Below are 16,424 nucleotides of genomic sequence, written 5' to 3'. Positions count from 1 at the left end.
TTTTCCTCGATATCAGCCACTGTTTGTATTCTTTAACAGCATGAATCACCCCTTAAGAAAACCATAGGTGACCTGGGACTTGGACCTTGTTTACATACTGTATGTCTGGGAGAAACTCCATGGCTTTAACGGGGTTGGTCTGTGGATGAAGGAGGGGAGCAAAAGTCTTACCTTGCCCATTTCATTCTTCTTCCCCAGCAACGAAAAACCTCATTTTGCCTTCAAAAGCAATTATCCTCCGTCTCAAGAGGAGAGGGTAAGTCAGCAGGAGACACCATCCCACAGGGTCTCAGTGTCACCTGCTGTCCCACCAGTCAGACAATGCTGCCTGCAGCCCCCGTATCCGCGAGGGGCTTTCCTACCACTATAGTTTAAGCACAAAGCTAAACCCAAACTCTCCTCCTTGGAGGCACCACGATGACCTGAGGTGAAGCCTGGACCCCTTGGGGTGGCCCTGACCCTGTTAGCTGGAGGTTCTGTGGCACGGGCTCTGCAGGCAGCACGGATCCAGCCCACCCCTGCCAAGAACAGCAGCTGGAAAAGGGTGACAACTGATGAAAAACACGCACACAAGTACATGTGAAATACTGATTATATTTCTATGCTTTTATAGCAATATAATACTTCATATGAGACTGGGAAACATACTGTCAAACATTTTAAGTCACCTGTACACCTACATAACCTATTTATGGAACAGGAACACCTTGTTGCTGCTTACTTAATCCATGACTTACCAGTCCCACAGCAACATAATAAATGCCCAGAATCCCACGAGCTTTTCTTTCGCTCTGGAAACAACACACTCAGATAAAGCTCATTTTATAAACACTAGAATTGCATTGCAATATCCATATATATATTAAGAAAAACTTCTACCTTTCATAAATACATCATACATAAAATATGTTCCCAAAATACATTCATGCATTTTCTCCATCTAAGATCCCTGCTTGTACCCAAAGTGTCTGTAAGCTGGGAAGGGCAATCGCTGGGCAAGGCCTGGAGACAGGCTCCTGTTTGCAGGGGGCTCCAAACCCAGGTGGAGGTTGTGAAGAAGCCTTTGGTGTCTGGGTGGTGTTGGGGTTAACTCCTGCATCAGTGGGTCTAATCCTGCCTCCCTGCAGAAACAGGGCTCTCCTGCATGCTGCGCCCTATCAAAGCTGCACCAGCTGCCCATGTTTTAGCAGCCAAAAATCCACGCTCCGTCTCAACCCTTAGCACTTCTAGTTTTTCTAGCAGTTACTGGAGATACTCAAGTCTCTCCCAGTGCTTGACAGAGGCTGGGAAAGCAGGGCTTTGGAAGCGGGAAGGTCACTACCTGGCTTTGGTGGAAGGGGATCTGTGAATGGAAGAAGCTGCTTTCTTGACCGCCGTCGACCTGAAGATCGAGAACGCTCCCAGCGCTGCCATCCCTGTCTGCAACAGGAACGGCTTCACATCTGCTCTGAGAGTCTTTGCTAACGAAGGAAACAAAGGCCCAGCCCGTGCCCATTTAGGAAAGCATACACAAAATATACAAAAACATCTACGAAGTAATTCCAAGTAGCAGCTGGCCCAAAAGAAGCGCCAGCGTTGCAGCTCAGTAATGCGGGTCCCATGCCCGTGAGCGTGGTTTATACAGTGTAGGACTCCAGGGGCCGGCCACAGCCCTCCCCCGGAGCTGTACCTGGATCGTGTGACTGTGCAAATACGGGCAGACTAAGCACTAACCTCGCCTGATCTGGGTTAAGAGGGAAACCAAACACACGCCCGCCCAAATTCCACTTTTTCCTCCCCTGGTCAATATTGCAAGTGCACATTCAAAGGTCATTTTGGGAACACTGCCCTCTCTACTTGCAAGCAGGCCAGTTACAAGTCAGCATCCCCTTTCCACAAGGCAGTCTGTTGTTAGGGCAAGCTATCCCTTAAGCTTAAGAGACGAATTAAATTCATTCTGACTTTTCTCATCTACCCAAACTCAATGTCTTTACAGAGTAACCAAAGAGAAGCATTGCATAGATCTGTATCTCACGTCTTCCCGCACCCAACAAACAGCAAGAAGTAAGTTCAAGTTTTGCAAAATACATTACAAAAGGCATCAGCTTTAAACAATGCAAGAAAAAAAAAAATGAAGTGTCACCATGGTGTAAACTCTGCAATGAAATGAGGCAGTGAACGTACAGTGCTCGGCAACTCTCGGGGATGGCTGCCTGTAGTGTACTGATGAATTTGCTAGACAAATCTCCTCTCAAACTTATCTCCCATTGCACAGTAATATGAATTTGCATAATTAGATAACCTGCTCCTGAACAAAAGGAGCGATGCTGTGTGTCACAGGAAGGAGGAGGACACTGTTGGGGCCATCTGCTTTGCATACAGTAGTTTAAGGGCCAGTCATCCTCTCTGCAATGCAGACTGCAGGATAGCAGGGCTCTTTTCAGGCTTAGGAAGTCTCAACAGAAGTTTTGCTACAGTTGGCTTTACAACTGAGATATTAGGGCCCAGATCCTCTGGTGGTTTAAACCCCACATGCTCCATTGGAGTTACTGGTGCTTATTTCCACGAGTGGAGAATGCGGTCCTTGCTTGTCACAGACAGAGAATAAAGCTATGGTAGCCCTTTCTTAAATAAAATTAAATAACTGCATATGGCATCAGCGCACAATTTTAAATGTGCTTCTGCTGTTAGGAAAATAGCAAGCACACCAGTGGTTAATTAAATTATTTATCTTGAACTAAAAAAAGTGATACTACTATTAATTTAAAAACCCCTAGGGACCGCATAACACCTTCTCATCATATTTTTGAGACTGAGAAAGTCACTTGCACGCATACAGCACTATATATCCTCTTCAGCTGGCAGCGAAGGTTTGTGTTCCTGGAGGTCGCAGTTGCCATTTTCAGATGCATCTGAGCTGCCCGGAGCCGACTCTGGTGGTGGGGGTTTGTAGAGTAGACAGGCGACTATAAAGAAGGTTGTCCCAAGCACCTGCAGCCATGAAGACATTCCATTACTCTCTGCTACCCCTGCAAAACCAGGCACCTAGCCCTCATTTGGGCTGAGATTTGCTGACTAAGTTTTGGGGAAGAGATAATGCGGAAGGCCAGCCTGGGCAGCAGGCCAGCGGCACCGAGTCGGAGAGGGCAAAAATCTGAATTTAGCCAGCCCCATAGCAATGGGACAGTGAGAATTTAGAAAGCTGATCCGCTGCCCCCAGATACTTGGAGCACAGCGCTGTGCAGACCGACACCGCCTGAGCCATTTGCTGGAAGGTTTTTGAAAGCCTCTTTATCACAGCAACTGCTAAACACTGCTATCTAGGGCAAGTGTTTGTTAGGGAGCAGTTAAAATGATGGTTTTCAGCTAATAAATAAGAAATATAGAGCTAAGCTCTCTTATTTTCTAGCAGTGATCAGGGAATGGTTATTTACAGCCTGTCTACAATGCCATCCCTCACTCTCACTAACACACCGCAGTTGTATATTTTACTCCATTTCTAGAAAAAAAAACCACTTTGGTAACTGTTGGGAGAAAAGGAGATATTTCAAATAGCGCAACAGAAGCTGTAAGCCTAGAAAGTAATGGGAATTTAAGAGAATGATGGTGCCTGGAGCTCCATTACCTGGCAAGAAGCAAATGGAGCTTTTGCCTTCCCTGAGAACATTTCTTGTGTGAAGGTCTAATTTGGGCTGGGGTGAGAAGCAGATCAGGACAACCCAATTTTGTAAAATTCTCTCCCAGAGCAAAACGCTGTCTGCTAAAGACCTCCTCACTTTATCAGAGAGTGAAGTTAACAGGCAGCATCACCTTGTAGACCAGTCCAGCGATGAGGGTGTACCGGCTCATGGCCGAGTTCTGGTAAACGTAGCAAGAACCTTGCTCGCCGCACTGGTCCTGCCAGAGCAGGCAGGATTTATCAATCATGGACCCAAAGGCAATGGGGCCAGGGATGCCTCCTGCGGGAAGAGAGAGTGGACCTTCAGTTTGGGCAGCACATATGCACCAGCCTTGCAAGACTCAAGGTGCTTGCAGAAAAGCATCAGGCTCTGCTGCTACCATGATTAAGCAAACTCATCCTGCAACATCTGTGCCCAGAGCCACAAGATACCCAAAATACACTGAATTTTAAGATCTGAGAGTCCAGCATGTCCTTTGACCATGCCAACCTACACGTTGCACAAGAGACAAGAGACAAACACAGGAGCTTCAATGCCTCTGCTCCTTTTTTCTTCAAATAAGGACATGTTGCCCAAATGTTGCTCTTCGACTCCACCTGCAATACGTTACAGAATCCTTCATTCAGTTTGCAAACCCTACGCAAAGGGAATTAGGTTTTTCTGAATGACAGCAAACAAAAGAAAACATCCTCCTTTCAACAGCATGTGTCCTACCCCCTTTCTTCTTGTCCAACCCAACGTGTTTTACTCTTAGGCAACAGCTTGGCGCACGCTCCACAAAGTCAACGGACCACACCGATGCCCAAATTCACTCTGTTCCATACCTAGTGTTCGTACCACAATCCACTGGATCCCGAGTGCGAATGACCTTTGCCTGTCGGAGACACACCTGGGGAACAAAAGGGGACTGTTTAAAAACGCTGCCAGGCTGCACGGCACCTCCCCACGGCTTGAGCCAGCAGGATAAAGCGGAGAGGTGGATATCGGGGCTTCTTGCAGCACTGGCGGAGGATGAGGAGATCCTGTGCTTACCGCAGAGTGGCAGTCAGGGCAGGAATGCTGCTCAGGAAGGTGAAGAGGATCACCACAAACATGAAGAGGAGGAGCAGGGGCCTTTTTGCACAAGAGGAGGTGCATTTCCCTGCCTCTGCGTTGCCAGGGCTGGGCAGGAAGGTTTTCTCAACACAGCTACACTCGTGATAGACCTGGGAAAGAAAGGCTGGTGGGCGCTTTGCCAAGGAGAGCACAGTGATAGACAAACCTCTAAAAAGAAAGACATTCAGGGAGGGCAGAAACCAGCCGGTTTCACTCCCAAAGCAGAGTGAAGCAGAAAGCAAACTACATTCTTGACACACCTCTGTTTCAAAACAGGTTATTAAATAAAAGACATTAACTTTGCCAGGCAGCCCTTGAACGCTGAATGTCATCATTACCCTTCTTAAGCCTTTGTCACTCTCTACGACCAACACACTGGAAGGATGAGGAGATGCATCATGTTCACTGAAGACCCAAACTAAGGATTGGGGCAGGAATTAGGTGCCTACTGATCTCCCTGCCTGCCTGGGTGATTTACTACAGTGAGTTTGACCCGGAGTGAGGCAAAAACGGTTGGACACATTGAGGGAAGCAAAGCAGGGTGGCCTCAGGGTACCTTCTGCCTTCATCCCAGGTGGTACCCGAGAGCATCCATCCTTCATTGCACTTTTATGTTGATTTGCAGCGAAGTTCAAACCTGTCGACGCTTTTGCAGGGCCAGCGAAATCACTCCAAAGATGTGCCACCACCTTGTTAACACACAGCGCTTTCAGACATACCTTCTTGCCATTCCTGAGGTTTTCAGACACTTTTTTGCACCCAGCGTGGCAGGGAGAGTAATACATAATGCCATCACTCCCGCAGACAGGGCTGTAGGTCTCCTGTAGACAGCCACACTCAGCGTTGCAGGCTGCTGTCAGGTTTAGGTGGCCACCAGGCAAAGCACTAAGGGAAACAAGGGAGCAGTCAGTGGGGAGACACTGAACAGTATTTTCCAGGAGGAAATGGGTAGAGCAAGAGAAGGAGAAAGTGGGACAGTAGGAAATGCGGTGGATCCCCAAGTAGCATAAAGCCAGGCTTGGGAAGGGTTTCATCTCACCCAATTTTAACCACGAACAGGAATCAATCGTGCCCTGGAGTTGTCTCTTTCCCACAGCTACCAAGGGAGTTTAAGTGACCCACTTACAGGGAGACACCTCCATTTGGAGAGGAGATTCCCCCTTTTAGTCCAGTTTAGCCCACTGGCTAGAGATGTGATGCCCTGTGAAGGCAACTGAAGAGCAGAGTATCTCACACTCTGGCACTGCTGATCTCCCCTCCCTCACTAAAGAGGAAGCCTCTTCCATAAACTCCAACCAGATGCAAAAATTAGGACATCTATATTCTGGGTCTCACCCTCAGTATCTGCCTGCAAGACTGACAGGACATCATCTTGCATCACCAACACATTCACACACAGCTACCACCAGCCCCATGTATTTGGAATTATCCTTCTATTCTGACCAGGGCCACGCAGCACAAGGCAGATGGGATAATTGCTATTACCTTCCATCGTACATCTGGGTTACTCCTGCCATTGGCATGTTAGGGCAGTGAATAAAAAAAATGAATATAGCCAGCAGACTTGACACCGTGCAAAGTAAACACAACTTGATGATTCCTGAACAGCGGAGTTTAAATTTATTCACAAGGAATCCTCCCAGGAACGTGCCTCCCCCTCCGGCTGGCACAACCAGATAACCTGAAAAATAAAAAAAAAGGGACACCCCAACACCCAAGCAAGTTTAGAAATTTCAGGCAGGAGTTTTCACGTCTGAATAGATTAACTGCAGTGTGTCTGCATGAGAATAACCCCTTGGTTGCTGTGTGGCTTCTTGGTGGGAGTTCAGCGGACTTCGCTACAGTAGGTGGTCCTCCGTAACAGCTCAGGTAATGTGACATGAGCTTGGTAAGGCAGCTTTTCCTGGCCAGAGATCTTAAAACAGACCCTTTGAGGAGCACACCATGTGCATTGATGCTTGTTGGACATCACTTCCTCAGTCTACGATACGGCAGCTAAGTGAGGATCTTCCCAGTTTCAGAATGCTGACAAAATAAGTCCCCCAATTCAGACAGTCCTCGTTAGAGGCAACATTTAATTAATGTTTTCTAGTAATGCACTAGAAGGAACAGACTACAGTTATTTTGCCTTCCTCTAGAGGGTAACAGATGGCTACAGAAGTGACACGTTTCTTCCTGATGTCAGTAGATAGAGCTCTGAAAATGCACTTGGTACAGATGTGCTGATGGGAAACGATCCTATCTAATAGCTGAAGACGATAACTGCTCTGTAAATGAACTGCAAAGAGCGTTTGTCTCCATTCTAAATGAGCTACAGTGCTCTTATATTTGTAAGCAAAATGGGAAAACATTGCAAAAACCTGGTTTTCTTACCAAAAAAGGTAGCAGCTTCAGAGGCACTTAAACTAAACTGAGACTCCAAGAACTTGGGTCCAAACGTGGACATCCCAGCAATAAGGGTGGCTTCGGTCGCTCCTGCTAAGCAGAGGAAGATGAAGGTGGGATTCTTCAGAAGCAGCAGTACTGACCTGGGAAGGACAAATATACTGGAATTGAATCACTGTGGCACATTTTGATTTTAGGTCTGTCCCCTAACTTCAAGTCAGAAGGACCACATGTAAGATGAGGCAGCATCCCACCATGCTGCATGTCTTTGAAAGAAAAAAACAAAAGGGAGCTAATTGGAGTTTGAAAGAGCAGCGAGTTTCTCCACTCACACTTATCGAGTCCTACTAGCCAAGGAAGGATGCTGAGGACACCCTCGCTTCTCCCTATGTACCGGCACAGAGTAGACACTGGTGCTCTGGGGGAGATAAGTCTCCATTGCAGGTGAGGATCGACAGTTTGTCCTTAAAATCTGCTTTTATATATAAAGTCTCTCATGCACCAACTTGCTCTGGCTCTTGTCCCTACTGGGTGTTGTCCTGACTATCTTTAGGCACCTAACAGATGTGCTGGGTAAGCAACTGAACTAACAGCTGGCCATCTTTTATAGCCCCGTTGGCTACAGCCAACCACCAAGGAAATCTGAGGAACATCAGCCAAACACCTAAAGCAGGAGGGAATAATCTGGGACTCTTCTCTGTGGACCTCATGAGGGCACCAGCTGGGTCTATTTATCTCATGTGCATGTTCAAAATGGAGATCATTTCAATGGTCAATCATTTCAAGGTTTTATTAGTCCCTGATGGCAGTTACTCCCGACTCAAACAACCAAAAGCAGGGAACAAAGTTGTGTTACATCCTCCCATACGCACATGCTACTCATGGGCACCCACGTCCTCATGAGATTAACAATCTCTGATAACCATAGACGTTTTGCAGCTCGGGGGAAATACCAAGCAAGCCTTTCTATATGGAGGAAGCACCTCCGAGACACCTTATATCCCACTGGGAAATAGAAAGCAATCTTTCCCCCACAATCTAAGCACAGTTTTACTTTAAGCTTAGTGTATAAGTTGAGCAAATACATTTTCTTTTCAACCCACTGGGATTTAGTAGAGAGCCATAGATATGCCTGAAAAATTGCCACGTGTCATTTATATGCAGAAAGATGATCCAGCAATGATTCCATCTTGGAGACACAGAAACGCCCTCAGGCACATGGGATGGTCTCAATTATCTCTCGCTATCTCGGATATTGGACTAAGAGGGTTGACACTGCTTTGCAGGGAGCGTTTTGCAACACACTTGAAATTCTGCCGCATGACTTTCCCCAAGCCTAGCCCGGACCAGTACCACAGATCATCTCTTTTCCGAGACAGGCACAACTCCATCATCCCACAGCAATGGCAGTGACAGGGATACTGTGGGATGCTCACTGAATTGAAAGGCACAGTCACTTACCACCTACTGCTCTGGAGGAAATGTGAAATCAGAGAAAACCTACTGTAGTACAACCGAGTGAGAGACATGCTGAGGCTCAGCATCAGATTTATGCAACTTTATCCACATAAAGTGGAGAATTTCATTATACCAGAAGAACAAAGAAGCTGAAAGACAGAAATACCACACATTCCTACACCTTGATTACAGGGGGCTTTATACCAACCATTGTCTAGTTGTTGGGATTAGTTTAATTTACTAAACTATTTCCCAGGAATGATCTTTTCAATTGTGCTTTATTTGGAAGCACAAAGCCTAATCTCTCAGCAAGAAAACACTTCTTGTGGACCTTGTGGCTGATGTAGAAATGGTATGATCCCTTCACCTTTTTACAATTCAAGAGAAAAGAGAGAAGTTGTCCCCTGGCAGTAATGTGACTTCGTGTCTGTTGGCCAAAGGTTACAGGCTAGACTTGCAGACAGGAAAATGCAGAGGAACTCCTTTCAGTGCTAAGAGTAAGGATTTACTCACATAACTTAATCTGTCTGTAGACAGTAGATGTAGTTGTGAGAAGCTACGGCATATAAAACCTTACCAAATTCAACGCAGACCTTTTCATTACTATCAGTAGGATTTTAAACACACCCAGAAACGACCTAACTCTTGAATAGTCTCGACTGTCCTCAGTTCTTGCAGCCAAGGGGATTTCAGGATGCTCAGCACAGCCAAGAGAAGAATCCCACCATCTATAAAAGCCTGATCCTGTAAGTCTTTACTGAGATGGGCACATATAAGTACTCTTTCCCTATGTAATGGTCCTGCTGAGTAGTCTGAACCACCTGTACAATCAGAACCTGCTCCTCTGAGGAACACTTGCATGCCCAGGACACCCCAGACTGTAAGAGTCCAGCCACAAGCTAATGAGCCATTAAGGATAGAGAGATATTTATGCAATCTTAGAGCGTGTCAATGGGGACTTTTCCAGCACAAAACGACACCGACTGTCATGACCACCGAGGGGACAGAGGGCAGCACGTACGTCCCGCAGGAACGTAAACCAACCTCCCTTTACAATGCACAGAAGATGCAGTAAAGCCATGAGACAAACCAAAGCACTCCCCTGACAACTAGTCCAAGAGGGATGAGTGAAATATAGACGGTAGCTTCTCATATTGAAGATCAGGCCTTGACAGACCACTGAGTGATCCTCACAAACTCCATCCCATAGCTCACTTGGAAAAGCCTCCTCTCCTGGCACAGCTCTGCGTGTCTTCTGTTTGAATCCCTCTACGCTGACAGCAGGGGTTATTTCATGAGAGCAATCATATGGAACCAGAGAAAGGAAAATGCTATTTTATCAGGCCTTTTCAACCCAAGAATTACAACAGAAGTCTCTTCAGGGCAGAGGATTAAGCTGCACGGGCTGCATTCCTGTAAGCTCCTGCTCTTAGGCAGCACTGTGAATACAGCAATTCATTAACGCTTAGAAAGGACCTGATGGCATGGAATAGTATTTTATTTCATCAGTATTTCTGCTTATCTTTGTGAGACTCTTACTGTCCATACTGTGAGAAACTGCGTAGCACCCGATCCCTTACTAAAACAAAAGCAACAGTGTCCTTTGGCCTCACTCTCCAGCCTGGTCCATGTGTCCCCAAGAGCTGCACGTACAGATGTGATCTCCTCTTTAATGCAAGTTTCCAGAATAGCAAGCCTTTAAGGCACTTCCCTTTTATTAATCAAAAGCAGGGAACACAAAAGTCAGTTGGGTTTTTGTTTTCAAACAAAAACCACACTAAGGTCTGGACTGATCTGAATTGTTTGATATGAGTTGCCCACCTTTGGGCATTTGTTCTTCAGCAACGAGGGGTGAAAGAAGATGCTCCCGGAGGAGGACTGCCTCCATACCTGCTGTCAGACAGCCTTCACTGAGAAACAGTGGGAGCTTTGTTCCAGATAAGCAAGAAAAGCATCAACCACTGAATTTCATCCCTCTCTGCTACCCTGTTTGTGTTGGTTTTAGTCATAACCTTATCATTATTTAAATGCAGGTTTTGAATTTAATTTCCGTGCAGAGAGTAAGCCATGACCTCGGAAAATGGCACCCAGTCAAGAATGCCATTTAATAACAGTATTGAAATCTGTTCAATGTAATATTCTTCATAAAACTGCCTTAACCCCTGGTAAACTTCCTACGAAGTCTCCAAGAACTTCAGACCTATGCAAGTAGTTGCGTTGACACAACACAGATTGACTGCTGCTGAAAACTCCCGTACTGAGCACCTGCTTCGATCCTCCTCTGCCAGCACAAAGGCAAATACCACAACTAAAGTTCAGAAGTAATTGCTAACAGCGGCACGGCGTTTGGCAACATTGAACGTTTGCCTTTGCATGGGGCAGCTGTCACACATGGATGCAAACTCCTCCCTAAGAACGGTCCTGGGAGAAACACAAAAAAGAAAAACCTGCTTATTGACTGCAAGCTCCGAAAGGAATTGATACCCAGGTATCTCTGCAACATTGAGAGCCTGCACACCAGCTAAAGCCAAGCTGTGAAAAAAGCAGCACCTCTCCCCCTGTCCTCCATTTAAATACAGCTCAAAAAAAAAAAAAATCCTGAAAGATCTCAAAGATCCATAGCAAATGTTTCCAGGTTAAAAGACCACATTTTATTTTGGCCACTCGCTTGTTCCCACCCAGGATCCCTTTAAAACATTTCCTACCAAACCTCCTTTGGTGCAAGCGTGCTTGCCCACACCACAGAGCCAAGCAGCAGCCCTGTGATTCGGCGCGCTGCTCTGTCACTGCTTTGCGGGAGACGTAAGAAGTAGTAACACATAAAAGGTGGCTGGAAGATGCAAAGGCAAAAGGAAAAAAAACCCAGGAAACTAAGAATAAAAGAGAAAGGGAACTGAAAGCTACAGTACAGGATATCTTGTTCCCTGGATCTGGAATGGAGCTGTAAGAGTCAGGGGTTTTGTTTCCTCTCTTTTCTCATTAAAAGGAAAAAAACAGGGATCTAACACAAGCAAAAACAGAGGAAAGGAAGAAAAGCCCCGAGGGGATGGAGAGGAGGAGACATCGGATGACACCCAATTGGGCCAGGTGAGACCAGACACCAGCAGACGGGAGGAAATAATGCCGCTGGGCAGAGGGAATGAGATGGCAATGCCTGTGCATCTCCCATCACCTAAAGGTTGGCACCAAGCCACTCTCGGTGAAACTCGGCGCGTTGCATATGACTACAGGTGGATCTTCACACACGGACATGAGCTTCTGAAAACCACAGACAGGACCAGCCGCTTGTCCCCTGCTCTCCCACGTGATCCTCAGCACAATTTCTAGTTCAGCCCATTTGCTGAGACCCCCCAGCTGCTGACAGGACCCGGCGCTTTGCAATTTCCTCTGCGAGAACATGTCATTGCTACGTTTGGAGATGGGCAAAACCTTTGAGCTAGCATCGGAGAAAGCAAGCTCAGTTTGGGCCCGTTGTTCCTGCTTCTGGGGCTCCCTGAACCTCAGGCATGGGGTAGTTTTCTCACCGAGGCAGATCTTTAACTGTTTTCCCAAAGTCCGGATCCGATGCTTTTTTGTGGCTGCCGTCCTTTAGCTGATGAGCCTCTGACACCCTCATAACGATATACCGCTGGGATCCTGAAAACGAGAAGCAAATGGGAACAAGGAGCATGTGAGACATGGGATGCGGATGCTACCGAAGCGGTGGATTTGCAGGGGGGAAAATGCAATGTGACATCCTCCCTCCGCCAACGCCTGCAAGGGAGGAGCAGGAAAACAGGCAGCTAGAAAGTTGCAAAGGCAAAATCCATGTAGGAATTACAATTTAAACACTGGAAGCTCTTCCTCTGTCCCGGTGCCCCCAACTACATGCATGCATAAGGATGTAAGCCCCAAGGTGAGCGTTGAGTCCTGTGCAGTACCAGCCCCAATTCCCTCGAGCTGAGGGGAGGGTTCCACATACCTGGGAGGCGCTGGGGGTACCCCAGGATGGGGATGGAGATGAGGAGAGAGGCTGCTCCGGCCCCAAGGAAGCCGATCCACCATGCCCCTACCCACAGCGTGTTCTCTGGCGTGATGTCGACCCTGTAAGAAACGAAGCCGAAAGGACACAAGGGAGAGAGGCGGTGGTTTGAAACGGAGCGGGACGGCTCGGCGTGCCTCTCGGGGGGACATGGCAAGGGGGTCGCCAGCGAAGGAAACCAAGCTCTGGCCTCTCCCATGGCAATCTGCTGGGGATGCCACATCCACCATCCCTCTTGCCACACCACAGTGCTGCCTGCCTTACCGGAGAGCACGATGCTTAACGAGCCCTGGAAACTACCATTTAATTCTCTCCTTCTCTGGCTTGCATATTTGCTTCTCCCCATTTCATTTGCACTTTGGGGGTTGCTACGATCCTTGTTCCACCCCAGAGCCACCCTTTACAAGAAAACGGGTGGAAATACTCCATTCCATCCCCTAGAAACCCGTTCCCCCTTTTTAACCTATTCATCTGCCAAAGAGCCTGTAAGGAGATAAGAATAAGTTACAAATACTGGGAAGCAAGGAGGGAGTAAGCATCCTGGCTGGGTGACCAGGAGGACGAGCAGCACTGCTGGTAGCATTGCCTCATCAGGGAACTCATTCAAAAAATTCACCTGCTGCTCGTAGCCTCATTAGCGCAGGCAGTGCAGCGTGAGGAAGGATTTAAGCTGACAGGTTTGTCAGCAATTTTCTTCCAGCGACAGCACTAATGCAAGCCACCCCTCCAGCTTTGGCCCCCCCGCAGAAACACTGCTGAACACCATGGGCACGTTTCCACCCAGCCACCAGGTCATTTCTCCAGATTATTATTATTTTTTTTACCCCAAAGGAAACACATAGCATAAAGGAAAAGGAACAAGATTATTTTTTAGCGACTTACTCTCTGCCAATTTCAGTATAAATATTTAGAAACATTCCTCCTACCAGATAACCCGCTGCAGGCCCAAGGATTGCAGCAGTGTAGAAAACAGCTGAAAGGTAAAACAATCCGTGTTAGACAAATAGCAGCATTCCAGCCAGGGATGCTGGGGTGCTCAGCATCCCCTGCCCCACCGCAGCAGCCCAATTCCCTCTGGGATCTGGAATGCTCAGCCTCCTGCCACCTCGTACCCCTCTCCCTAAGCCACTGAGAAACAAAGCCAGTTTTAATACGCTTTCATCTTATGTCCCAGGGCAACTTTTGCATCCATCCTGGGAATTTTTATAGCATGGGGCAGGCAAAATTGGTTCAGTGGAAAACCATATTTAGTAGGGATGTAGTTGAACCCCCTGCCACATCCCAACTCCCAACGGTGTGATGAGCAGTGGTATTGTCTCCCCACTGACAATACCCAATGTCTACGCTAAATGCGGCACCAGCGACACTTAATTTGGTTTGCTGCCGTGGAAAGACCACCAACTTACTGATGATCTCCTTGTGATCTCCTTCTCTCCCTGCACAGCCTTCTGATACAACAGTACAGGCAGACTGCTACATTTTGAAATGGCTAAAAGGTCGTCCCTTTTAGCAGTTTCACCAAATGGGACTGGAAGTATTTGGCAATTGCCGAGTGATCAGCAATCGAGAGCAGAGCGAGCTGAGCCTCTTGGCTCTGCTTTGCACCAGCGGTATCTGAGCAGCCCAGCGACCGTCTCTGCTGTCCTACAGCACTAAAGGGGTGATGTCCCCTTGCACGGACAGGGTATGGCCCCATGGTTGTTTGCCAGAGATGCTAATGCCACACAGGCACCGGGGCACGCTGGAAGATCTCCCCAGCTGGCCCTGTGCCGGGAGCAGGAGCCACCTCCTGATCTGCAGGGCATGCATTGCAGGAGCAAAAATACCCAGTTGCACTTACAGTTCCTGCCTGTAAATAATCAAACCCGCCCCATCAGCTGCCACTTCTCTCTGATTACCACCTCGCCCGTTATCGGGAACAAAAGACCGGGAGCACCTCTTGTGAAACTGCCCAATGTGGCCCGTTGGGTGCCAAGGTTGATGGACCGGTTCTCCCTCCCATCACCCGACTGGTGGGTCTGGGCTGCTCCTCCGGCTCTACTCACCAATGTACACAGGGGAGTAGTTAGTCTTGACGTTTTCATCTAAATAGGTGACGCCAAGCGTGTAGAGCGGCGTGGCTCCCATCCCGTGCAGGAACTGCCCCAGCATGAAGACGAACCTGTAGCCGGAGAGGCTGGAGGCAACCTGGGCACAGGGCAGGCTCTGGTTCCCCCCGCAGACGCCCACCTCGGCCGCCGAACGCGTCTCGTACCGTCCCGTGGTGAAGTGGGGCAAGGCGAAGAGCAGGGAACCCAAGCCCATGACCAGCACGCCCCAACCCAGCCATCGCGGTTTGTGGCCGTTCCCCCCAAAATAGCTGACGAAGGTCAAGCAGACGCACGCCGCAATGTCGTAGGAGCTGGCGATCAGCCCGCTCTGGTAGCTGCGGAGGTCAAAGCGCCGCTCGATGGAGGTGATGACCGTGTTGATGAAGCCGTTCACCGTCATGCCTTGCAAGAAGGAGGCCACGCAGAGGAAGAACAAGACACCCTTGGACGTGTTAAAGAGCTGCAAGCACCCGGGGGTGAACCCCCCCCAGCCGCATGCCAGTTCCTCCCCGTCGGCCGACACGTATTTAATCCCTTTGCCAAATTGTGTGTCCTCCTCTCCAGGGGTGGTGGAGCAGAGGGGCTCGGCGCACGAGTCGGAGGATGCCGTGCCGTTGCTCAGCGGGGTCCCGCACGTCTCTCGCCCGCTCGGGGCATCGAAGGTCCGTCCGGCCTCGCCAGGAGGAGGAGAGGGGCGAGAGAAGTCGAGCGTCTGAGCAAAACAAAAGCCATTTTCTCCGGTCGAGTTCTGGGGCATTGCCATGAATGGGAACGCAGGATCAAGCGGCAGGTCAAGGTGGGCCTGGTGGCCGGGGTGGCTTCGCAGGGCGGCGAGGACTTGCCTATCCGGGAGGTGCAATTTTTTGGCACTTACTTCGGTAGGGAGATGGCGAAGGTCTGAGCCAAGACCATTCTGATCTGTGAAGAGAGAATTTTTACACACACCTTTATACAAAACCATGCTCAAAACCCTCAAATATTGTTCCTTTTTTTTTTTTTTTTTTAATAAGTATTAGCGTTTCACTGGGCAGTTCAGCTGGATGTGTGCCCTCCACCACGGGGTTTGCTAGTACCTCAGGTATCGGGGCACCATCAACATTACAGAAAAGAACAAAACATTCAAGAGCATTAAAAAAAAAAGCACCTTTAAAGGCAGTCTTCTCACCGGCTGAAGCCCCTTAACCCTCCTCCCAAAAAGATCCTGCTTAGACACCGGACCCTCACAACCTCTGTCCCTCTCCTTCCCCCTGCGGAGAACGGTGTGCACAGCTACAAGTTTCCCACTGTTAAAAGTCCTTTGGTCTCTCTTTCACACTCTGCCAATAACAGTTTATAATTATCCTGAAAAGTTTCCACAGTCAGACTGATTTTATTCCAAGCCCTCAGATCTGTTTACAACTATTCAGTAAAATCCTTTCTATAACTAATTAGACTACATGCCATTTCAGAGAGAGCTGGAGGGCAGAGGCAGCTGACTCTAACCTGATTACCGATGCAGACTGCCTTCTTTCAACCGGTTCCTGTGCATCGCAGCACCTGATCATGCCAGCGACCAAGAGTATTTTTTCTTAAATGCCTTGGCTGAACTGTAAATGATGAAAACAATAAGGTTCTCCCCTGAATACTGGCCTTAAGTGCTCGACAAATGCTAGGCAAGAACAGTTTTGTTCATAGAGAGAATCTTCAAAGCATCCAGTATTTCCCAATATTTTTTGC

The 16,424-nt window shown here is 48.2% G+C and overlaps 1 protein-coding gene across 1 annotated transcript; it reads right to left on the bottom strand.

Annotated features, from left to right (window-relative positions):
- Positions 1 to 642: 642 nt before the first annotated feature.
- SLCO4A1 (solute carrier organic anion transporter family member 4A1) lies at positions 643 to 15,626 on the bottom strand. Its single transcript, XM_075022590.1, has 11 exons — positions 14,664 to 15,626; positions 13,501 to 13,591; positions 12,559 to 12,680; positions 12,122 to 12,233; positions 7,128 to 7,282; positions 6,240 to 6,435; positions 5,474 to 5,639; positions 4,692 to 4,864; positions 4,484 to 4,548; positions 3,790 to 3,938; positions 643 to 2,970 (listed from the first exon to the last, which is right to left on the bottom strand). Exons 1-11 carry the CDS (start codon positions 15,469 to 15,471, stop codon positions 2,821 to 2,823), a joined length of 2,187 nt encoding a protein of 728 aa, XP_074878691.1. The 5' UTR covers positions 15,472 to 15,626; the 3' UTR covers positions 643 to 2,820.
- Between the last annotated feature and the right edge of the window lie 798 nt (positions 15,627 to 16,424).

The sequence above is a fragment of the Buteo buteo genome, chromosome 2, assembly GCF_964188355.1.
Source record: "Buteo buteo chromosome 2, bButBut1.hap1.1, whole genome shotgun sequence".
Lineage (NCBI taxonomy): Eukaryota > Metazoa > Chordata > Aves > Accipitriformes > Accipitridae > Buteo > Buteo buteo.
Note: the sequence above shows the minus strand (reverse complement) of the source record. Positions and strands in the feature narration are given on the sequence as shown.